The sequence below is a fragment of the Anomaloglossus baeobatrachus genome, chromosome 3, assembly GCF_048569485.1.
Source record: "Anomaloglossus baeobatrachus isolate aAnoBae1 chromosome 3, aAnoBae1.hap1, whole genome shotgun sequence".
Classification (NCBI taxonomy): Eukaryota; Metazoa; Chordata; class Amphibia; order Anura; family Aromobatidae; genus Anomaloglossus; species Anomaloglossus baeobatrachus.
The window spans coordinates 43,551,582-43,576,870 of record NC_134355.1 but is presented as its reverse complement, the minus strand read 5'-3'; the positions used below and the strand labels follow the sequence as shown (position 1 = coordinate 43,576,870).

At 50.3% G+C, this 25,289-nt stretch overlaps 1 protein-coding gene across 1 annotated transcript in view; it reads right to left on the bottom strand.

Moving 5' to 3' along the window:
- INTS7 (integrator complex subunit 7) overlaps positions 1–25,289 on the bottom strand; it is a 128,497-nt gene that overhangs the window by 71,257 nt on the left and 31,951 nt on the right. Inside the window, 3 exon segments of the mRNA XM_075341436.1 lie at positions 3,804–4,003; positions 4,118–4,164; positions 13,621–13,758. Of these exon segments, the coding sequence (XP_075197551.1) occupies positions 3,804–4,003; positions 4,118–4,164; positions 13,621–13,758 (385 nt within the window).

Genomic DNA, 25,289 nt, shown 5'->3' with positions numbered 1-25,289 from the left:
TGACACTGGGCACTCCAATTTAGATTCTTATTCACTAAGATGCCTAAGTCTTTTTCCATGTCTGATTTCCCCAGCAGTTTCCCATTTAGTAAGTAATCGTAGCATCTGTTTCTCCTTCCCATGTGCATAACCTTACACTTATCTGTGTTAAACCTCATTTGCCATTTTTCAGCCCAATTCTCCAATTTACTCAAATCCATCTGTAGTTGCAAACTGTCCTCCTTTGTGTTAACTACCTTACATAGTTTTGTATCATCTGCAAATACTGATATTTTACTCTGTAAACCATCCACCAGATCATTAATAAATATATTAAATAGTAGGGGGCCCAATACAGACCCCTGTGGCACCCCACTAGTAACCCTGGCCCAATCTGAGTATGCACCATTAATAACCACTCTTTGTTTTCTACCACTAAGCCAGCTACCTACCCATCTACACACATTTTCCCCGAGCCCAAGCTTTCTCATTTTACTTAGCAGTCTTTTATGTGGGACAGTGTCAAATGCTTTACCGAAGTCGAGATAAATGACATCCAATGATTCTCCTCGGTCCATGTGAGAGCTTACATCCTCATAGAAGCTGATCAGGTTAGTTTGACAGGAGCGATCCTTCATAAATCCATGTTGATATGGAGTTAAACAGTTATTAACATTGAGACATTCCATAATAGTATCCCTTAAAAACCCTTCAAACATTTTACCCACAACAGATGTTAAGCTTACCGGCCTATAGTTTCCAGGTTCCCTTTTGCACCCTTTTTTGAATATTGGTACCACATTTGCTAGCCGCCAATCCAGTGGAACAGACCCAGTTTCTATAGAGTCTTTAAATAAAAGGAATAGAGGCCTGTCTACCACATTACTTAACTCCCTTAATACCCGAGGGTGAATGTCATCAGGGCCTGGTGATTTGTCAATTTTAATGTTACTAAGTCGGTTCTGCACTTCTTCCTGGGTTAGGCAGGTCATACTTAATGGGGCATTTACATGATCACTCTGCATTTCCCCTGGCATATGCTTTTCCTGTGTGAACACAGTTGAGAAAAAAAGTATTTAAAACATTTGCTTTTCCCACATCGCTTTCTATGATTTTACCCTCATTATTCTTTAAAGGGCCAACACCATCAATTTTAATCTTTTTTCTGTTTATATAATTAAAGAATAGTTTGGGATTTGCTTTGCTTTCCTTAGCAATGAGTCTCTCAGTTTCTACTTTTGCTAAATATATTTGTTTTTTTACACATTTTATTTTTTTCTCTATATATTTTTAATGCTTCCTCGCTGCCTTCTTGTTTTAGCTTTTTAAATGCCTTTTTCTTATTATTCATTGCCCCTTTTACATCCTTATTTAGCCACATTGGTTTTCTCCTGTTCCTAGCCCTTTTATTTCTGTATGGTATGGCTAGCCCGCAGTGGGTGTTTAATACCGATTTAAAAATGTCCCACTTATTTTCTGTGCTCCCATTTTTGAGGACATTGTCCCAATCAATTTGGCGAAGGTCTTCTCTAAGCTGATCAAACTTTGCTTTCCTGAAATTCAGCGTTTTTGTAACCCCCCTCCAAGGCACCTTACTGAAGGACAAGTGGAATTGTATTATATTGTGGTCACTATTCCCGAGGTGCCCATCCACTCGTACGTCTGTTATTCTATCTGGCCTGTTGCTTAAAATTAAGTCCAGAAGGGCTGCCCCTCTAGTTGGGCCCGGCACAAGTTGGGACAGATAATTATCCTTAGTTACTGACAGAAACCGGTTTCCTTTCTGAGATACGCAGGTTTCAGTTTCCCAGTCTATATCGGGGTAATTGAAGTCCCCCATAATAATCACCTCATTGTGATTTGCTGCTTTGTCTATTTGTTTCAATAATATATTTTCAGTAGTTTCTGTTATATTTGGTGGCTTATAACAAACCCCTATGAGGATTTTATTAGTTTTCCCTCCTTGTATTTCCACCCATAGAGACTCCACCTCTTCATTTCCCTCTTGAATATCTTCTCTTAGTCTGGGCTTTAAACTGGACTTTATATATAGACAGACTCCACCCCCTTTCCTTTTTTTACGATCCCTCCTAAACAATTCACGTCATGTCGGTAATCCCGCCCTTACCCCTGACAGGCAGGCCCGGGGGCGGGATTTTCGCGACTAGGCCGCGGCAAAGCCGGGGACTAAATTTGAGGCTGCGCCCGACAAGCAGGCACGGTCGGCGCGGAAGTCCGCCGGACTCCTCAGTTTTTCAACTACCGCGGCTTCCGGGAAGAAGGTGCGCTCCCTGTACAGTCCCCCATGGGGACACAGAGTACCTTTAGGTTGCAGGGCCCGGTCCCTGGGGTTGAAGAGGCTCCGGTCCGGCAGGTTCCACCAGGGGCTGCGGATGGAGCACGGTCCCAGCAAATGGATGACCGCTCAGGATCCCACTTCTCCCAGAGCCGCTAAGGGATGGTGAAGGAGACGGCATGTGGCTCCAGCCTCCGTACCCGCAATGGGTACCTCAACCTTAACAACACCGCCGACATAGTGGGGTGAGAAGGGAACATGCCGGGGGCCCCGTCGGGGTCCTCTTTTCTTCCATCCGACATAACCAAGTATGAGAATGCATGAGTGGATGTGTGCCTCCTTCCACACAAAGCATAAAACTGAGGAGCCCATGGTCCACGGGAGGGTGTATAGGCAGAGGGGAGGGGTTACACTTTTTAAAGTGTAATACTTTGTGTGGCCTCCAGAGGCAGAAGCTATACACCCAATTGTCTGGGTCTCCCAATGGAGCAACAAAGAAAATGAGATTTTCAATAGCCCATGACAGCACCACCTGAGAGATTCATAGAGACCACCACCTTAGGGAGGGACCACCGCCTGTAAGACCCGTCTCCCAAAGGAAAGGTCAGTTGTGGAGGATAAGTCCAGCCTATAGTGCCGAAAGAAAAGTACCAGGAGACGACCAAGTAGCCGCCCGACAGATCTGGTCAATAGAGGCATCCGCCCTCTCTGCCCAAGACGTAGACACTGCTCTAGTGGAGTGCGCCCGTATGCCCTGAGGAGGAGTAATGTCTTTAGCCGAGTATGCCAAACTGATGGCATCCCTGACCCATCTGGCCAAGGTAGCCTTAGAAGCCCCATGCCCCCTGGATTGCCCCTGAAATGTGATAAACAGGACCTGAGACTTCCTCCATTCCCTAGTCCGATCTAGGTACGTGATTAAGGGCCTCCGGACATCCAACGTGTGCAACCTAGCCTCCTTCTCGTTATGAGGGGGGGGGGGTCACAGAGGGAAGGGAGCACGATTTCTTGGGACCGATGAAAGGGTTTAGAAACCTTGGGCAGATAGAAGGGATCAGTTCGCAACACCACCCTATCATCCAGAATCTGGGTATAAGGGTGAACAACGGACTGATGTGGAGGAGAGATGCCGCCTTTTTATCAGTGGGTTTCCTGTCCTGATGTGGGCGGAACCTATCTCTCAGGTGGTGTTGTCATGGGCGGCAGGGAAAACTCACATTTTCATTATTAGGAGACCTCTGGAAGAAGTAAATGGCCCTTTACATTCACATGCCATTCGATGCGGACTGTAATTTAGATCTATACAAGAGCTAAAACACAAAAAAAAATCATGGAAAGCCTCATCTGTAGGGAACAGACTATATGTGGACCCATTCACTGGACTGAGCCGCAGTACCACGGCTACAACCACGTGCCCGATGCAGATCCTGAGCTCAGACCTGAATCTCTACTAATCAGATACTGATCACCATGAATATTACAGAAATGGAAACCCCTTATAAAAAGAGATATGCATCCATCCATGTACCTGCTTGGGAATGTCTACTAAGGAGGACGCAGCGAGCAGGGTGAAGGTGTGCAGTGTGACGATCACCATCTTTGTTGAAGGGTACGAGGTGACGAGTTGCTGCAGAAGTTGGCGGCTATTAGAGGCCAAAATGGCGTCATGGTGCATGTGCTGGAGAATGGGAATCAGTTTGAGCTTTAGATCCACCGGGGTGGCCAAGCCTACAATACAGAGAGGAAACAGCAAGAAAGGTGGAGAAAGTCACAGGAAGATTATATGAAGACATTTTCATGCACTAAACATCAACGTAACGTGTGTCAGAAAAAATCTCTCACCTTGGATCATTTCTCCAATTTTGTTACAGATTCCAGCAGCAAAATCTCTGATGGGAAAAAAAGAGAAAATGTGACAACGACATACAATAAATTAAAGGGATTGTCCAATAAAGAAGGGAATTTTGTTTACTTACCGTAAATTCCTTTTCTTCTAGCTCCAATTGGGAGACCCAGACAGTGGGTGTATAGCTACTGCCTCCGGAGGCCGCACAAAGAACTACACTCAAAAGTGTAAGGCCCCTCCCCTTCTGGCTATACACCCTCCCGTAGGAGTACGGATTCCTCAGTTTTAGTACCAAAGCAAGAAGGAGGAAAGCCAATAACAGTTTCAAAAACAAATTCAATCCGATAACAAGATCGGAGAACTTAAGAAACAACATGAACAACATGTGCACCCGAAAAACGAAACCCTAAGAACAAATAGGGCGGGTGCTGGGTCTCCCAATTGGAGCTAGAAGAAAAGGAATTTACGGTAAGTAAACAAAATTCCCTTCTTCTTTTTCGCTCCTAATTGGGAGACCCAGACAGTGGGACGTCCAAAAGCAGTCCCTGGGTGGGTAAAAAGATACCACATGAACGGGCTGTCAGACAGCCTCTTCCTACAGGTGGGCCACCGCCGCCTGAAGGACCTGTCTACCTAGGCTGGCATCTGCCGAAGCGTAGGTATGCACTTGGTAGTGTTTGGTAAACGTGTGCAGACTCGACCAGGTAGCCGCCTGGCACACTTGCTGAGCCGTAGCCTGATGCCGCAATGCCCAGGACGCACCCACGGCTCTGGTAGAATGGGCCTTCAGTCCAGATGGAATCGGAAGCCCAGCAGAACGGTATGTGTGAAGAATTGGTTCCTTGATCCACCGCGCCAGGGTGGATTTGGAAGCTTGCGATCCCTTATGCTGACCAGCGACTAGGACAAAGAGCGCATCAGAACGGCGTAGAGGCGCCGTGCGAGAAATGTAAATCCTGAGTGCTCTCACCAGGTCCAACAGATGTAAACCCTTTTCAAATTGGTGAACTGGATGCGGACACAAAGATGGCAAAGTGATATCCTGATTGAGATGAAAGGAAGAAACCACCTTGGGAGAAAACTCTGGAATTGGACGCAGTACTACCTTGTCTTGGTGAAACACCAGGAAGGGAGATTTGCAAGATAACGCCGCTAGCTCGGACACTCTTCGAAGAGACGTGACCGCCACAAGAAAAACTACCTTTTGTGAAAGCCGAGAAAGGGGAACCTCTTTCAAAGGCTCGAAAGGCGGCTTCTGGAGAGCAAGGAGAACCTTGTTCAGATCCCAGGGTTCCAATGGTCGTCTGTAAGGAGGAACGATATGACAAACTCCTTGGAGAAACGTGCGTACTTTAGAAAGCCGTGCCAAGCGCTTCTGAAAGAATACGGATAGCGCGGAGACTTGACCCTTAAGAGAGCTAAGCGACAAACCTTTTTCCAACCCAGACTGCAGGAAGGAAAGAAAAATTGGCAATGCAAATGGCCAGGGAGAAAACCCTTGAGCCAAGCACCACGCTAAGAATATCTTCCACGTCCTGTGATAGATCTTAGCTGAGGATGGTTTTCTAGCCTGTCTCATTGTGGCAACAACTTCATGAGATAAACCTGAGGCCGCTAGGATCCAGGACTCAATGGCCACACAGTCAGGTTCAGGGCCGCAGAATTCAGATGGAAAAACGGCCCTTGAGACAGCAAATCTGGACGGTCTGGTAGTGCCCACGGTTGGCCTACCGTGAGATGCCACAGATCCGGGTACCACGACCTTCTTGGCCAGTCTGGAGCGACGAGTATGGCTCGATGGCAGTCGGACTTGATTTTCCGGAGAACTCTGGGTAACAATGCTAGAGGTGGGAACACATAGGGGAGTCGGAATTGCGACCAATCCTGAACCAAGGCGTCTGCCGCCAGCGCTCGGTGATCGTGAGACCGTGCCATGAAAACTGGGACCTTGTTGTTGTGCCGTGACGCCATCAGATCGACGTCCGGCGTCCCCCAGCGGCAACAGATCTGCTGAAACACGTCCGGGTGAAGGGACCATTCTCCTGCGTCCATGCCCTGGCGACTGAGAAAGTCTGCTTCCCAGTTTTCCACGCCTGGGATGTGAACTGCGGATATGGTGGACGCTCTGCTTTCCACCCACGTCAAAATCCGCTGGACTTCTTGAAAAGCTTGGCGACTGCGTGTTCCCCCTTGGTGGTTGATGTACGCCACCGCCGTGGAATTGTCCGACTGAATCCGAATCTGCTTGCCTTCCAGCCATTGTTGGAAGGCTCGCAGGGCAAGATAGATTGCTCTGATTTCCAGAACATTGATCTGCAGGGTGGACTCTTCCTGAGTCCACGTCCCCTGAGCCCTGTGTTGGAGAAACACCGCTCCCCACCCTGATAGGCTCGCATCTGTCGTGACCACTGCCCAGGACGGGGGAAGGAACGACTTTCCCTGTGACAATGAGTTGGGGAGAAGCCACCAACGCAGCGAGTCCTTGGCAGTCTGAGAGAGGGAGACAGTCCTGTCGAGGGACGTCGATTTCCCATCCCATTGGCGTAGAATGTCCCATTGTAGAGGGCGCAGATGAAACTGTGCGAACGGGACCGCCTCCATTGCTGCTACCATCTTTCCTAGAAAATGCATGAGGCGCCTCAGTGAGTGCGACTGGCTCTGAAGGAGAGATTGCACTCCAGTCCGTAGCGAGCACTGCTTGTCCAGTGGAAGCCTCACTATCGCTGATAGAGTATGAAACTCCATGCCAAGATAAGTCAGAGATTGGGTCGGGGTTAGAGGAGACTTTGGAAAGTTGATAATCCACCCGAAAGTCTGGAGAGTGTCTAGCGCCACCTTCAGACTGTGTTGGCATGCCTCTTGAGAGGGTGCCTTTATAAGCAGGTCGTCTAGATACGGGATGACCGAGTGACCCTGCGAGTGCAGAACAGCTACTACTGCTGCCATGACTTTGGTGAAGACCCGGGGGGCTGTTGCCAGACCGAAAGGTAACGCTACGAACTGTAGGTGCTCGTCGTGTATGACGAAGCGTAGGAAACGCTGATGCTCTGGTGCAATCGGCACGTGGAGATACGCATCCTTGATATCTATTGATGCTAGAAAATCTCCTTGAGACATTGAGGCTATGACGGAGCGTAGGGATTCCATCCGGAACCTCCTGACTTTTACGTGTCTGTTGAGCAACTTTAGATCCAGGACGGGTCGATACGATCCGTCCTTTTTTGGGACCACAAACAGATTGGAGTAAAAACCGTGACCTTGTTCCTGAAGAGGGACGGAGGTCACCACTCCTTCCGCCTTTAGAGCGGCCACCGCCTGCAACAGAGCATCGGCTCGGTCTGGTGGTGGAGAAGTTCTGAAGAAACGAGTTGGCGGACGAGAACTGAACTCTATCCTGTACCCGTGAGCCAGAATATCTCCCACCCAACGGTCTTTGACGCTTGCCAGCCAAATGTCGCCAAAGTGGGACAGCCTCCCACCGACCGCGGGTGTGGGAATCGGAGACCGCAAGTCAGGAGGACGCCGTCTTGGCAACGGTTCCTCCGGCTGGCCTTTTTGGGCGTGACTGAGACCTCCAAGAATCTGAGCGTCTCTGGTCTTTTTGAGTCTTTTTTGACGAGGCGAATTGGGACCTGCCCGGTCCTCGAAAGGACCGATAACCAGACTGACCCCTCCTCTGTTGGGGTTTGTTTTGTCTGTGTTGCGGTAAGGAAGAGTCCTTACCCTTGGAGTGTTTGATGATTTCATCCAAACGCTCTCCAAACAATCGGTCACGAGAAAAAGGCAAATTGGTTAAGCACTTCTTGGAATGAGAATCTGCTTTCCAATGTCTCAACAACAGGGCCCTACGCAAAACAACGGAGTTGGCTGACGCCACTGCCGTGCGGCTTGTAGCGTCAAGAACAGCATTAATCGCGTACGACGCGAATGCCGTCATTTGCGAGGTCAATGGTGCTACCTGCGGGGCAAATGCACGTGTGACTGAGTCGACTCGCGCAAGCCCGGCCGTGATAGCTTGGAGTGCCCATACGGCCGCAAAAGAAGGCGCTAATGACGCTCCAATCGCTTCATAGATGGATTTCAGCCAGAGCTCCATCTGCCTGTCAGTGGCATCTTTAAGTGCCGCTCCATCTTCAACTGCAACCAAGGATCTAGCTGCAAGCCTGGAAATTGGAGGATCCACTTTTGGACACTGGGTCCAACCCTTGACCACTTCAGTGGGAAAAGGATAGCGTGTATCTTTAAGCCGTTTAGGAAAACGCCTTTCAGGATAAGCGTGAGGTTTCTGGATTGCGTCTCTAAAGTCAGCGTGGTCCAGAAAAGTGCTTAATGTACGCTTAGGGTATCTGAAATGGATTCTCTCGTGCTGCGAAGCTGACTCCTCTACAAGAGGAGCTGGTGGGGAAATATTTAACATCTTATTGATGTTAAATATAAGATCATTAACTATGGCGTCACCATCTGGTGCATCTAGATTGAGAGCGGTCCCAGGATCAGAATCCTGATCAGTTACGTCCGCCTCATCACCCATAGATTCATCTCGCTGGGAACCTGACCATTGAGATGAATGTGAAGGCCCGTCATAGCGAGCCCGCTTAGGCTGCCCGGGGCCATCGTCCGAGTCAGAGTCTTCACCCTGAGGTGTAGATGCCCGTCCCGGAGCTTGGAGGTAATTGAGCTGAGGGGGACCAGGGGGCAATGATTGCACAGTGTCCGTGGCCTGAAGTACAGGCCTAGCTCGCAATGTGTCAAGAATTTGTGACATAGTGAGAGACATTCTGTCAGCAAAAGCTGCAAACTCAGTTCCTGTCACCTGGACAGCATTCACAGGTGGTACACCCTGGGTCACGTCCAGCAGAGGTCCCGACTGTGCAAGCGCCGCAGGGGCCGAGCACTGCACACAATGGGGGTCCGTGGAGCCTGCCGGTAGAAAAGTCCCACATGCGGTGCAGGAAGCATATAATGTCTGTGCTTTGGCACCCTTGCGTTTTACGGACGACATGCTGCTGGCTCTCTGCAATGTGAGAGAGTCTATAGCCAAAGGGCGACCAGCGCTATGTAATACCAAGTATTTGTAGAAACAAAATACTAAGAATACTACTGGCACAAGAGGGGGTGAGCCCTGAGGGCTGCTTACCGCCCGCTGAATAGCGGGATAAGAGGCGTAGAATCCTTGTCTGGGTCTCCCCGGCTCCCCTCTGCAGCTCAGCGTGTCTCTGTGGAGAGGGGCGGTCCGTGGGAGTTTCCAAACAAAAGTGCGGGAAACAGTGTCCCCTCTGTGCCGACTGTGAGGGCTGGAGTATGTAAAAACGACTCCAGCCCTCAGCGCTGATGCCTTGGCCAGCGTCCCGCCCCTCTTCTGACTGGCAGGTCTGGGGGCGGGAACGAACGGAAGCAGGCCGCAAAAGCCGGGGACTCGAGTTATCAGCGCGGCCGCCGTAAAAGCGCAGGCCGCGCTGAAGTCCCCGGCGCACCACAAGTGCCAGCCGCGCCAGCGGCCGGCGCGACCGATTCCTAGAAGTGGCCAGCGTCCCGCCCCTCTCCTGACTGGCAGGTCTGGGGGCGGGAACGAACGGAAGCAGGCCGCAAAAACCGGGGACTCTAGTTATCAGCGCGGCCGCCGTAAAAGCGCAGGCCGCGCTGAAGTCCCCGGCGCACTACAAGTGCCAGCCGCGCCGCAGTCCCAGCGGCCGGCGCGACCGATTCCCATAAGTGTGCCTGCTTCAGCGAAGCTGAATGAGGCCATGGCACAAGCGCCGCAGCGCTGATGTCCCCCGGCGCACTACAACACCCAGCATGCTGCGGTGTGGGCGCCAAATGCACGGGGACACAGAGTACCTTGAGGAAGCAGGGCCATGTCCCTGATGTACTCCGCTCCATCCAGCATCTTCTCCAGGGGCTGTAGATGGAGCACGGTCTCAGTGCCTGGAGACCGGTAAATCCCACTTCACCCAGAGCCCTGTAAAAAGGGATGGGGAAGGAATCAGCATGTGGGCTCCTGCCGCCGTACCCGCAATGGGTACCTCAACCTTACAAACACCTCCGACATACAGTGGGGTGAGAAGGGAGCATGCTGGGAGTCTATATAGACCCTCTTTTCTTCCATCCGACATAGTCAGCAGCTGCTGCTGACTAAAAACAATGGAGCTATGCGTGCGTGTCTGACCTCCTGCGCACAAAGCTAAAACTGAGGAATCCGTACTCCTACGGGAGGGTGTATAGCCAGAAGGGGAGGGGCCTTACACTTTTGAGTGTAGTTCTTTGTGCGGCCTCCGGAGGCAGTAGCTATACACCCACTGTCTGGGTCTCCCAATTAGGAGCGAAAAAGAAAACTAGTTATCACCTATTTGATTGGATAATATTTACACTGCTGGAAAAAGCTGCGGGTAGCAATAAGCAGCCGTAAAGAGACTAAATGGAGAGCGGGTTGAGCACACACCCCTGCCATGTTAAAATGATATACCATATTTTTCAGGTTATAAGACACACTTTTCAACAATAAAAACGTTTGCTAAAAAGCGTGTGTCTGATAAGTCTTGCTGTGATGGAGGAAAACGCCAACACTACGCCCTTCACGATCACAGAGAAAACTGATGTATGTCATTGATGCAGAGAGAAAGCAGAAGCAAAGCAGCTGAAGGACCTTCCACCTGATTCACTAAAGGACCATTCAGGTCATGTGATCAGTCACATGTCTGGAAGGAACTGCAAGATGTAGTAATGTATGGTTGGTGTTGGTGTGTGTGTGTGTGTGTGTGTGTAAATGTGCATGTAGCAGAGCTGTGTATATATGTGGTAGAGCTGTGTGCATCTATATGTGCATGTAGCAGAGCTGTGTATATATGTGGTAGAGCTGTGTGTGTCTATGTGCATATGTAGCAGAGCTGTGTATATATGTGGTAGAGCTGTGTGCATCTATATGTGCATGTAGCAGAGCTGTGTATATATGTGGTAGAGCTGTGTGTGTCTATGTGCATATGTAGCAGAGCTGTGCGTGTCTATATGTGCATATAGCAGAGCTGTGCATGTCTATATGTACATATATAGCAAAGCTGCTTCTATATATGTACATATGTAGCAGAGCTGTGCATGTCTATATGTGCACATGTAGCAGAACTCTGTGTGTGTCTATGTACATGCAGCAGAACTGTGCATGTTTATATATGTGCCTAAGTAGCAAAGCTGTGTGTGTCTATATATGCATATGTAGCAGTGCTTTGTGTCTATATATGCATATGTAGCAGGGCTGTGTGTGTGTCTATATATGCATATGTAGCAGAGCTGTGTGTGTGTCTATATATGCATATGTAGCAGAGCTGTGTGTGTGTCTATATATGCATATGTAGCAGGGCTGCGTGTGTCTATATATGCATATGTAGCAGTGCTTTGTGTCTATATATGCATATGTAGCAGGGCTGTGTGTGTGTCTATATATGCATATGTAGCAGAGCTGTGTGTGTGTCTATATATGCATATGTAGCAGAGCTGTGTGTGTGTCTATATATGCATATGTAGCAGAGCTGTGTGTCTATATATGCATATGTAGCAGGGCTGTGTGTGTGTCTATATATGCATATGTAGCAGAGCTGTGTGTGTCTATATATGCATATGTAGCAGAGCTGTGTGTGTGTCTATATATGCATATGTAGCAGGGCTGCGTGTGTCTATATATGCATATGTAACAGAGCTGTGTGTGTGTCTGTATAGGCATATGTAACAGAGCTGTGCATCGGTCAACGATACAGCGCACGTTGCACAAGGAGAAGCTGTATGGGAGAGTGATGCGAAAGAAGCCGTTTCTGCAAGGACGCCACAAACAGAGTCGTCTGAGGTATGCAAAAGCACATTTGGACAACCCAGTTACATTTTGGAAGAAGGTCCTGTGGACTGATAAAACAAAGATTGAGTTGTTTGGTCATACATAAAGGTGTTATGCATGGAGGCAAAAAAACACGGCATTCCAAGAAAAGCACTTGCTACCCACAGTAAAATTTGGTGGAGGTTCCATCATGCTTTGGGGCTGTGTGGCCAATGCCGGCACCGGGAATCTTGTTAAAGTTGAGGGTCGCATGGATTCAACTCAGTATCAGCAGATTCTTGACAATAATGTGCAAGAACCAGTGACGAAGTTGAAGTTACGCAGGGGATGGATATTTCAGCAAGACAATGATCCAAAACACCGCTCCAAATCTAGTCAGGCATTCATGCAGAGTAACAATTACAATGTTCTGGAATGGCCATCCCAGTCCCCAGACCTGAATATCATTGAACATCTGTGGGATGATGTGAAGCGGCTGTCCATGCTTGGCGACCATCAAACTTAACTGAACTGGAATTGTTTTGTAAACAGGAATGGTCAAACATACCTTCATCCAAAATCCAGGAACTCATTAAAAGCTACAGAAAGCGACTAGAGGCTGTGATTTTTGCAAAAGGAGGATCTACAAAATATTAATGTCACTTTTATGTTGAGGTGCCCATACTTTTGCACCGGTCAAATTTTGTTTAAATGCGGTTTGCACATTTTCTGTTAGTACAATAAACCTCATTTCGATCCAGAAATATTACTCAGTCGATCAGTTATTAGATATATGAAACTGAAATAGCTGTTGCAAAACCCCAAATTGTTATAAAGAAAAAAGGTTAACATTAATAGGGGTGCCCAAACTTTTTCATATGACTGTATATGCATATGTAGCAGAGCTGTGCGTGTGTCTATATATGCATATGTAGCAGAGCTGTGCGTGTGTCTATATATGCATATGTAGCAGAGCTGTGCGTGTGTCTATATATGCATATGCAGCAGAGCTGTGCGTGTCTATATATGCATATGCAGCAGAGCTGTGTGTGTGTCTATATATGCATATGTAGCAGAGCTGTGTGTGTGTCTATATATGCATATGTAGCAGAGCTGTGTGTTTGTCTATATATGCATATGTAGCAGATCTGTGTGTGTGTCTATATATGCATATGCAGCAGAGCTGTGCGTGTCTATATATGCATATGTAGCATAGCTGTGTGTGTCTATATATGCATATGTAGCAGAGCTGTGTGTGTCTATATATGCATATGCAGCAGAGCTGTGCGTGTCTATATATGCATATGTAGCAGAGCTGTGTGTGTCTTAATGATAATGCCACCTTTACTTTACTCCATCAAGAAAGTTTTCATCAACAGTAAAAATGTTTTTCCTATTTTTTGCTCTTTAATCCTGGGGTGCGTTTTATATTCTGAAAAATCAGGTATGTGCCCAGTTGTAGTGATTGTTGCAGCCGCCAGCGATTGGGCCTCCACCAATCAATAAGTTATCACCATAGAACCTCCTGTCAGTGTGCAGTTATAATATTGTGCAAACATGTCCATACACACGCATGATTGGTTTTATGGATGTGCATTAAATGGGTTGGGGAGAACACCGCTGCTTTTTATAGGTTCCAATCTTTAAATCCCAGTTTTCCTGACAACGCACAAACAGGGAACTAAAACACCAGGGACATACTTGGATTGGGCAGAAAAGTGGGATGCAGCAAATATGGCGGCTTCCACCTCCACGTTGTCATGAGAATCCAGGCTTTGCCGTATACTGTGGTGGGCGTTTTTCCGATCAGGAATTATAGATGCCATGCTGCCCAGCATCCTGCAAAGGACAAAACAGTCAATGATCTTGTAATCAGAAACATGCACCACTCCAGCGGAAATTTTTTTTATTTTACAGCTGGAGTGGTGTTTAAATCTACCTCTCCTGCCCCTTATCTTAAAATAACCCTCCCCCATTTTCATCTACTATCACCGCCGCTCCAATTTGCCTCCTTGGATTTGTGACTTGCCGGCAGCTTAGGTGTTTCATAGAGCGCCGGAGGTGACAAATCAATGTAAGTCTATGAGAGCCTTGTGACTCTCAGAATTTTATTGATTACTTTTGTGACTTCCAGCCAGTCAGTATATAGATATTTCAAAAAAACTGACCCGCACATCGTACAAGTGTGAATTGGTGCCAGCTGAATAAAAACATAGCAATACAGCTGCACACTAAAATGCCAACAATGTATAAGGGAACTCTGGCACTGCATTACTGCTATATGAAAAAATGGTGGCATTTTAGTTAGGTACCCAGATTATTGAGATGTACCTTGCCGTTGGTTTCCAGGCTTACATGCATTGGCCAATTCATAAACTAAAAGAAGGGAATTTTGTTTACTTACCGTAAATTCCTTTTCTTCTAGCTCCTATTGGGAGACCCAGACAATTGGGTGTATAGCTTCTGCCTCCGGAGGCCACACAAAGTATTACACTGAAAAAGTGTAACCCCTCCCCTCTGCCTATACACCCTCCCGTGGATCACGGGCTCCTCAGTTTTGGTGCAAAAGCAGGAAGGAGGAAACTTATAAATTGGTCTAGGGTAAATGCAATCCGAAAGATGTTCGGAGAACTGCAAACCATGAACCAAAAGAACAATTCAACATGAACAACATGTGTACACAAAAGAACAACAGCCTGAAGGGAACAGGGGCGGGTGCTGGGTCTCCCAATAGGAGCTAGAAGAAAAGGAATTTACGGTAAGTAAACAAAATTCCCTTCTTCTTTGTCGCTCCATTGGGAGACCCAGACAATTGGGACGTCCAAGAGCAGTCCCTGGGTGGGTAAAAGAATACCTCAATAAAAAGAGCCGAAAAAACGGCCCCCTCTTACGGGTGGGCAACCGCCGCCTGAAGGACTCGCCTTCCTAGACTGGCGTCTGCCGAAGCATAGGTATGCACTTGATAGTGTTTCGTGAAAGTGTGCAGACTAGACCACGTAGCTGCCTGACACACCTGCTGAGCCGTAGCCGGTGCCGCAATGCCCAGGACGCACCCACGGCTCTGGTAGAATGGGCTTTCAGCCCTGAAGGAAGCGGAAGCCCAGAAGAACGGTAGGCTTCGAGAATCGGTTCCTTGATCCACCGAGCCAAGGTTGACTTGGAAGCCTGCGAGCCCTTACGCTGGCCAACGACAAGGACAAAGAGCGCATCTGAACGACGCAGGGGCGCCGTACGAGACACGTAGAGCCGGAGTGCTCTCACTAGATCTAAGGAGTGCAAATCCTTTTCACATTGGTGAATTGGATTAGGGCAAAATTAAGGTAAGGAGATATCCTGATTGAGATGAAAAGGAGATACCACCTTAGGGAGAAATTCCGGGACCGGACGCAGAACCACCTTATCCTGGTGAAACACCAGGAAGGGGGCTTTGCATGACAGCGCTGCAAGCTCAGACACTCTCCGAAGTGATGTGACTGCCACTAGGAAGGCCACCTTCTGCGAAAGACGTGAGAGAGAGACATCCCGCAGTGGCTCGAAAGGTGGTTTCTGAAGAGCCGTTAGCACCCTGTTAAGATCCCAGGGTTCCAGCGGACGCTTGTAAGGTGGGACTATGTGGCCAACTCCCTGCAGGAACGTGCGGACCTGCGGAAGCCTGGTTAGGCGCCTTTGAAAAAACACGGAGAGCGCCGATACTTGGCCCTTGAGAGAGCCGAGTGACAAACCCTTGTCCATTCCGGATTGAAGGAATGAAAGAAAAGTGGGTAAGGCAAACGGCCATGGAGTAAAACAGTTATTAGCGCACCAGGATAGGAAGATTTGCCAAGGCCTATAATAGATTTTGGCGGACGTAGGCTTCCTGGCCTGTCTCATGGTGGCAATGACATCCTGAGATAACCCTGAAGACGCTAGGAGCCAGGACTCAATGGCCACACAGTCAGGTTGAGGGCCACAAAATTCAGATGGAAAAACGGGCCTTGTGACAGCAAGTCTGGGCGGTCTGGAAGCGCCCACGGTTGACCCACCGTGAGATGCCACAGATCCGGGTACCACGACCGCCTCGGCCAGTCTGGAGCGACGAGAATGGCGCAACGGCAGTCGGACCTGATCTTGCGTAACACTCTGGGCAGAATCGCCAGAGGAGGAAACACATAAGGCAGTCGAAACTGCGACCAATCCTGAACTAACGCGTCCGCCGCCAGAGCTCTGTGATCCTGAGACCGTGCCATGAATGCCGGGACTTTGTTGTTGTGCCGTGACGCCATGAGATCGACGTCCGGCGTTCCCCAGCGGCGACAGATCTCTCCAAACACGTCTGGGTGCAGAGACCATTTCCCCGCGTCCATGCCCTGACAACTGAGAAAATCTGCTTCCCAGTTTTCTACGCCCGGGATGTGAACTGCGGAGATGGTGGAAGCTGTGGCTTCCACCCACTGCAGAATCCGCCGGACTTCCTGGAAGGCTTGACGACTGCGAGTGCCGCCTTGGTGGTTGATGTATGCGACGGCAGTGGCGTTGTCCGACTGGATACGGATCTGCCTGCCCTCCAGCCACCGATGAAAAGCCAATAGGGCTAGATACACTGCCCTTATCTCCAGAACATTGATCTGAAGGGAAGACTCTATCGGAGTCCAGGTTCCCTGAGCCCTGTGGTGGAGAAAAACCGCTCCCCACCCTGACAGGCTCGCGTCCGTGGTGACCACAGCCCAGGTTGGGGGTAGGAAGGATTTTCCCTGCGATAGAGAATTGGGAAGGAGCCACCACTGAAGTGACGTCTTGGTTGCAAGGGAAAGAGAGACGTTCCTGTCGAGGGAAGCCGACTTCCTGTCCCATTTGCGGAGAATGTCCCATTGGAGTGGCCGAAGATGGAATTGCGCGAACGGGACTGCCTCTATAGCTGCCACCATCTTCCCCAGGAAGTGCATGAGGCGCTTTAAGGGGTGTGACTGACTCCGAAGAAGGGATTGCACCCCTGCCTGCAGAGAAAGCTGTTTGTCGCTCGGAAGCTTGACTAACGCTTGCTGGGTATGAAACTCCATCCCAAGGTACGTCAGTGATTGGGTCGGTGTCAACTTGGATTTTGGGAAGTTGATGATCCACCCGAACCGCTGGAGAGTCGCCAGAGCGACAGATAGACTTTGTTGACACGCCACCCGAGACGGGGCCCTGACTAGGAGATCGTCCAAGTAGGGAATCACCGAGTGGCCCTGAGAGTGCAGGACCGCCACAACGGATGCCATGACTTTGGTGAAAACCCGTGGTGCTGTCGCCAAGCCGAAAGGCAATGCCACGAACTGGAGGTGTTCGTCCCCGATGGCGAAACGCAGGAAACGTTGATGCTCGGGTGCGATCGGTACATGGAGATAAGCATCCTTGATGTCGAACGATGCTAGGAAGTCTCCTTGTGACATTGAGGAATCTGCCTGCCATTCGCGCACTCACATGGCCCTGCGGACTGCCACAGAGTTAGCGGATGCTACAGCTGTACGGCTAGCAGAGTCCAGGACGGCGTTCATGGCGTAGGATGAAAAGGCTGACGCCTGAGAGGTCAAAGACGCAACTTGCGGAGCAGAATTGCGTGTGACAGCATTAATCTCAGCCAGACAAGCCGAGATAGCTTGGAGTGCCCACACGGCTGCAAAGGCCGGGGCAAAAGACGCGCCCGTGGCCTCATAGATGGACTTCACCAGGAGCTCTATCTGCCTGTCAGTGGCATCCTTTAGCGATGAGCCATCTGCAACCGACACCACGGATCTAGCCGCCAATCTTGAGACTGGAGGATCCACCTTGGGACAGTGAGCCCAACCCTTAACGACTTCAGATGGGAAGGGGTAACGCGTGTCAGTGAGGCGCTTAGTAAAGCGCTTGTCCGGGACCGCTCTGGGCTTCTGGACAGCGTCCCTGAAGTTAGAGTGATCAAAAAGCGTATTGCGTGTATGTTTGGGGAACCGAAACTGGTGTTTCTCCTGCTGAGACGCCGACTCCTCTACAGGAGGAGGCGGGGGAGAGAGATCTAACACCTAGTTGATGGACGAGATAACATCATTTACTAAGGCGTCCCCCTCAGGTGTATCAAGGTTAAGGGCAACGTCAGGGTCAGAGCCCTGAGCTGCGACGTCCGCCTCGTCCTCCAGAGAGTCCTCAAGCTGGGATCCCGAGCAGCGAGAGGAAGTCGGGGAAGAGTCCCAGCGAGGCCGCTTAGCCGGTCTAGGACTACGGTCCGGGCAGGAGTACATGAGCCGAGGGGCCCACCAGTGTCCGAGGCTCTGGCTGAGCAAGCGAAACAGGGGTCGAGCATTGCTCACAGTGAGGGTAGGTGGAACCCGCAGGTAACATAGCCCCACAAGAGGTACATGCCGCAAAAAAACCCTGTGCCTTAGCAGCTTTGCTCCTTGTGGACGACATGCTGTTGTCTCCTAGGAGAGTGATCACTGAGGGTATATGGGAAAGGGGTATACAGCCCACCGAACAGATAGATATAGATATATACGTATCTAATCTGGCACCCTAGGGGGACCAGCACCGGGTGACCGGTGTGGCTTACCGACCGCTAACGAGCGGAGTGTGTCCTCCAGATTCCCTGCCTTGGATCCCCCGGAGCTGCAGAGCTGTTCACTGAGAATCCTCCACCGGCAGAATGCCAAAAAATGGCTGCCGGAGCTCTCAGGGGAGGAGTGGAGCCGTGGGCGGCGCCAGCAAAGTGCGGCAATCTGGGGTCCCCACAGTGATCAGTGAGGGGGGAGGAAACATGCAGGATGCTCCAGCCCTCACATCCGACGTCAGGTCGGTAATCCCGCCCTTTCCCCTGACAGGCAGGCCCGGGGGCGGGATTTTTGCGACTAGGCCGCGATGAAGCCGGGGACTAAATTTGAGACCGTGCCCGACAAGCAGGCACGGTCGGCGCGGAAGTCCACCGGCCTCCTGAATTCAGCAGCCGCCGCGGCTTCCGGGAAGAAGGTGCGCTCCCTGCACAGTCCCCAATGGGGACACAGAGTACCTTTGAGTTGCAGGGCCCGGTCCCTGAGGTTGAAGAGGCTCCGGTCCAGCAGGTTCCCACAGGGGCTGCGGATGGAGCACGGTCCCAGCACGTGGATGACCGCTTAGGATCCCACTTCTCCCAGAGCCGCTTAAGGGATGGTGAAGGAGACGGCATGTGGCTCCAGCCTCTGTACCCGCAATGGGTACCTCAACCTTAACAACACCGCCGACGTAGTGGGGTGAGAAGGGAACATGCCGGGGGCCCCGTGGGGGCCCTCTTTTCTTCCAACCGACATAACTAAGTTGAGAATGCATGAGTGGATGTGTGCCTCCTTCCACACAAAGCATAAAACTGGGGAGCCCGTGATCCACGGGAGGGTGTATAGGCAGAGGGGAGGGGTTACACTTTTTAAAGTGTAATACTTTGTGTGGCCTCCGGAGGCAGAAGCTATACACCCCAATTGTCTGGGTCTCCCAATGGAGCGACAAAGAAATCTAATTTTTTCATATAGCAGTAATGCAGTACCAGAGTTCCCTTATACATTGTTGGCATTTTAGTGTGCAGCTGTATGCATCTTGCATTAGTCAGTATATAGAGGCACAACATGGCAAGGTGAGACTGGAGCAGCGCTGGCAAAAGGTGAGGGTGAGTATTAGACCGGGGGCAGGGGACTAAAGGTGGTGTCACACATAGCGACGCAGCAGTGATCACGACCAGCGATCTGACCTTATCAGGATCGCTGCTGCTGCGTCGTTACATGGTCGCTGCTGAGCTGTCAAACAGGCAGATCTCACCAGCGACCAGTGACCAGCCACCAGCGATGCGTGGAAGCGTAACTAAGGTAAATATCGGGTAACCAAGGAAAGCACTTCTCTTGTTAACCCGATATTTTTTTTTTTAAATCAGATACATTTTTATTGCATTTTAAAACTTTCATAAACATAAAATTGTGAGGGTAGTCCTCACACATACCCCCTCCCCTCCCCTCCCTCCCCTCCCCCCTCCCCCCCCTCCTCTTCCGGTCGACAGTCTCACCCCTCCACTCTCTACATCCCTCTTTATTCACCTAATGACCTGCCCTCCTTATTTCTCAGCCACTGCGATCTTTCCTTTCCTACCTATAGACTAAATATCCTATCTTTCAGTAGATCAAATGACGCTAATCCTGGAAAGTCCAGCCACTTGCTCCAGATCTTCTCATATTGAGTTCTCCTTCCCCTTTTAATATAAACATTTTTCTCCATATAAATGAAGGGAATTTTGTTTACTTACCGTAAATTCCTTTTCTTCTAGCTCCTATTGGGAGACCCAGACAATTGGGTGTATAGCTTCTGCCTCCGGAGGCCACACAAAGTATTACACTTTAAAAAGTGTAACCCCTCCCCTCTGCCTATACACCCTCCCGTGCCTCACGGGCTCCTCAGTTTTGGTGCAAAAGCAGGAAGGAGGAAACTTATAAATTGGTTTAAGGTAAATTCAATCCGAAGGATGTTCGGAGAACTGAAAAACCATGAAACAATTGAACATGAACAACAAAGAACAACTAGCCCGAAGGGAACAGGGGCGGGTGCTGGGTCTCCCAATAGGAGCTAGAAGAAAAGGAATTTACGGTAAGTAAACAAAGAAGGGAATTTTGTTACTTACCGTAAATTCCTTTTCTTCTAGCTCCTATTGGGAGACCCAGACGATTGGGTGTATAGCTACTGCCTCCGGAGGCCACACAAAGCATTACACTAAAAAGTGTAAGGCCCCTCCCCTTCTGGCTATACACCCCCAGTGGGATCACTGGCTCACCAGTTTTAGTGCCAAAGCAAGAAGGAGGAAAGCCAATAACTGGTTTAAACAAATTCACTCCGAAGTAACATCGGAGAACTGAAAACCGTTCAACATGAACAACATGTGTACCCGAAAAACCAACCCAAAAATCCCGAAGGACAACAGGGCGGGTGCTGGGTCTCCCAATAGGAGCTAGAAGAAAAGGAATTTACGGTAAGTAACAAAATTCCCTTCTTCTTCGGCGCTCCATTGGGAGACCCAGACGATTGGGACGTCCAAAAGCTGTCCCTGGGTGGGTAAAGAAATACCTCATGTTAGAGCTGCAAAGACAGCCCTCCCCTACGGGGAGGCAACTGCCGCCTGCAGGACTCTTCTACCTAGGCTGGCGTCCGCCGAAGCATAGGTATGCACCTGATAATGTTTGGTGACAGTGTGCAGACTCGACCAGGTAGCTGCCTGGCACACCTGTTGAGCCGTAGCCTGGTGTCGTAATGCCCAGGACGCACCCACGGCTCTGGTAGAATGGGCCTTCAGCCCTGATGGAACCGGAAGCACAGCAGAACGGTAGGCTTCAAGAATTGGTTCCTTGATCCATCGAGCCAGGGTGGCTTTGCAAGCCTGCGACCCTTTGCGCTGACCAGTGACAAGTATAAAGAGTGCATCCGAGCGGCGCAGGGGCGCCGTGCGGGAAAAGTAGATTCTGAGCTCTCTCATCAAATCCAACAAATGCAAATCCAATTCATATCGAAGAACTGGATGAGGACAAAAGGAAGGTAAGGAGATATCCTGACTGAGATGAAAGGGGGATACCACCTTAGGGAGAAACCCCGTAATCAGGCGCAGCACTACCTTGTCTTGGTGAAACACCAGGAAAGGAGCTTTGGATGACCGCGCTGCTAGCTCGGACACTCTCTGAAGAGACGTGACCGTTACTAAAAAAGCCACTTTCTGTGACAGTCGAGAAAGTGAAAAAAACATCCCTCAGAGGCCCCAAGGGCGGCTCCTGGAGAGCCATAAGTACCCTGTGCAGATCCCATGGGTCTAACGGCCTCTTGTACGGAGGGAGAATGCGACCAACCCCCTGCAGGAACGTGCGTACCTGAGGAAGTCGTACTATGCGATTCTGAAAGAATACAGACAGCGCTGGGACTCGTCCGTTAAGGGAGCCGAGCGACAAACCTTTTCCCAAAGCAGATTGCAGGAAGGAAGGAAAGGTAGGCAATGCAAATGTCCAGGGAGACACTCCCTGAGCAGAGCGCTAAGAGAAGAATATCTTCCACGTCTTGTGGTAGATCGTGGCAGACGTCAGCTTCCTAGCCCGTCTCATGGTGGCAATGACGACTTGAGACAATCCTGAAGACGCTAGGATCCCGGGCTCGATGGCCACACAGTCATGATCAGGGTCGTAGAATTCAGTGGAAAAAACGGCCCTTGGGACAGTAAGTCTGGCCGGTCTGAGGGTGCCCACGGTTGGCCGACCGTGAGATGCCACAGATCCGGGAACCACGACCTCCTCGGCCAGTCTGGGACTACGAGGATGGCGCGGCGGCAAGCGGAGCTAAGCTTGCGTAGCACTCTGGGCAACAGTGCCAGAGGTGGAAACACATAGGGTAGCTGGAACTGCGACCAATCCTGAACTAAGGCGCCTGCCGCCAGAGCTCTTTGCTCGTGAGACCGCGCCGTGAAAATCGGGACCTTGTTGTTGTGTCGAGACGCCATTAGGTCGACGTCCGGCATCCCCCAGCGGCTACAGATTTCCTGACACCATTCTGGGTGCAGAGGCCATTTCCCTGCGTCCATACCCAGGCGACTGAGGAAGTCTGCTTCCCAATTTCCTACGCCCGGGATGTGAACTGCGGATATGGTGGATGCTCTGTCCCCCACCCACATCAGAATCCGCCGGATTGCCAGGTAGGCTTGGCGATGCGTGTTCCGCCTTGGTGGGCGATGTCTGCCACCGCTGTGGAATTGTCCGACTGAATTCGGATCTGTTTTCCTTCCAGCCACTGCTGGAAGGCTTGCAGGGCAAGTTCCAAAAACATTGATTTGAAGGATGGACTCCATGACCGTCTGAGAAGGGAAACGTTCCTGTCTAGGGACGTCGACTCCCCAACCCATTGGCAAAGAATGTCCCATTGAAGTGGACGCAGATGAAACTGCGCGAAAGTGACTGCCTCTGCATGAGACGTCTGAAGGGGTGTGACTGGCCTTGAAGGAGAGACTGCACCCCCGTCTGTAGTGAACGCTGCTTGTCCAGCGGAAGGTTCACTACCGCTGAGAGAGTGTGAAACTCCATGCTCAGATATGTCGGCGATTGGGTCGGTGCCCGATGTAACCTTGAAAAGTTGATGATCCACCCGAAACTCTGGAGAGTCTCCAGCGCCACGTTCAGGCTGCGTTGGCATGCCTCTTGAGAGGGTGCCTTGACAAGTGGATCGTCCCAGTAAGGATCACAGAGTGACCCTGAGAGTGCAGGACTGCTCCCACTGCTGCCCTGAACTTGGTGAAAACCCGTAGGGCTGTCGCCAGACCGAAGGGCAGGGCTACGCACTGAAGATACTCGTCTTCAATGACGAAAACGTAGCACACGCTGGTGCTCTGGAGCAATCGGCACGTGGAGATAGGCATCCTGATGTCTATTGATGCTAGGAAATCTCCTTGCGACATTGAGGCAATGACGGAGCGGAGGGTTACATCCGGAACCGCCTGGCCTTCACGTGCTTGGTGAGCAGTGTTAGGTCCAGAACGGAACGGAAAGAGCCACCCCTTTTTTGGCACCCCAATCAGATTGGAGGAAAAAACCGTGTCTTGTTCCTGAAGAGGAACAGGGATTACCACTTCTTCTGCCTGCAGAAGAGCGACGGCTCGGTGGGGGGAGGGGGGGGGAATGAAGAATCGCGTCGGAGGACGAGAACAGAGTTCTATCCTGAACACGTGAGACAAAATGTCTCTCACCCACCGGTCTGTGACCTGTGGCAGTTAAATGTCCCCAAGCGGGAGACTCTGCCACCAACCGCGGATGCGGAAAGAGAGAGCTGACAGTCATGAGGAGACCGCCTTGGTAGCGGTTCCTCCTGCTGCCTTCCTTGGGCGTGATTGAGCCCGGCCGGAATCTGAGCCCCTCTGAGCCTTTTAAGCCCTTTTGGGCGAGGACAATTGGGACCTGCCCGAGCCTGGGAAGGACCAACCTCGACTGTCCCTCCAGGACAGCATTACTAGGGTAAGTCTCAATGCAGACATTGCGAGGTTAAGGACACCACCTGCGGCACAGATGTACATGTGCTCAAGACCAGCTGCGCAAGCGCCGCTGAAATAGGTTAGAGTGCCCATACGGCTGCGAATGCCGGAGCAACCGACACGCTGACAGCTTCACAGACAGACTTCAACCAGAGGTCCATCTGTCTGTCAATGGTATCTTTAAGTGAAGTCCCATCTTCACTGCAACTATGGATCTAGCCGCAAGCCTGGGGATTGGGGGATCCACCTTTGGACCCTGGGTCTAGCGCTTCACCACGTCAGGTGAAAGGGATAACGTGTATCCTTAAAACGTTTGGAGAAAACGCTTATCTGGTAAGCGTGGTGTTTCTGAACTGCTTCTCTGAAGTCAGCGCCAGAAAAATACTCAATATACACTTGAGATACTGAAAGAGGGATTTATCCTGCTGTGAAGCTGACCCCTCCCCTGGAGGAGTTGAGGGGGAAATACCCAACTTTCCATTGATGGACGCTATAAGATTATTCACTATAGCGTCACCATCCGGTGCATCCGGATTGAGAGCGGTCTCAAGATCAGAGTCGTGAACAGCTACGTCTGCCTCATGATACAGAGAGTACCCCTGTGGTGACCCTGACCAGTGATGAAGTCGAGGGCCATTCCCATGGAGCTCGCTTAGGCCGTCTGGGACTGTCGTCCGTGTCAGAGCCTGCACCCTGGGATGCATGGGACCCCCCTGGAACCCTGATTTATTCCCAATCAGGGTGGCCAGGGGCATTGAATCAACCTTGGCCAAGGTACATCTGGACTGCAAAGTCTGTAAGATATTAGTCATAATCACAGACAATAAAGCAGCGGAAACTGCAACTCCATCCCTGTCCATGGACAGGGATCACAGGTGGTCTTTTGGCTACCTGTAGCGGAGACCCCGGTTGAGCAATTGCACATACTGGGGGCCCTGGAACCGTATCACATGCAGTACAAGCAGCATAGAAAGCCTGTGCCTTGGCACCCCTGCTTTTTTGCTGTTGTTGTCTAGCCATCTAGGAGCATTAGCTAAGAATAGCGACCTTACAGTGAATGCATACAAGCATGAAGTACAAATAAACACTTCAGCACATGTAGTACAAGCAGCCTAGAAAGCTTGTGCCTTGGCACCTTTGCTTTTCTGCTGCTGTTGTCTAGTTATTCAGGAGCATTAGCGAAGAATAGCTACATACAGTGAATGTATAGCATACAAGCATGAAAATAAACACTGCAGCACATGCAATCCAAGCAGCATTGAAAGCTTGTGCCTTGGCACCCTTGCTTTTCTGCTGCTGTTGTCAAGTTATCCAGGAGCATTAGCCAAGAATAGCGACATACAGTGAATGTATAGCATACAAACATGAAAATAAACACTGC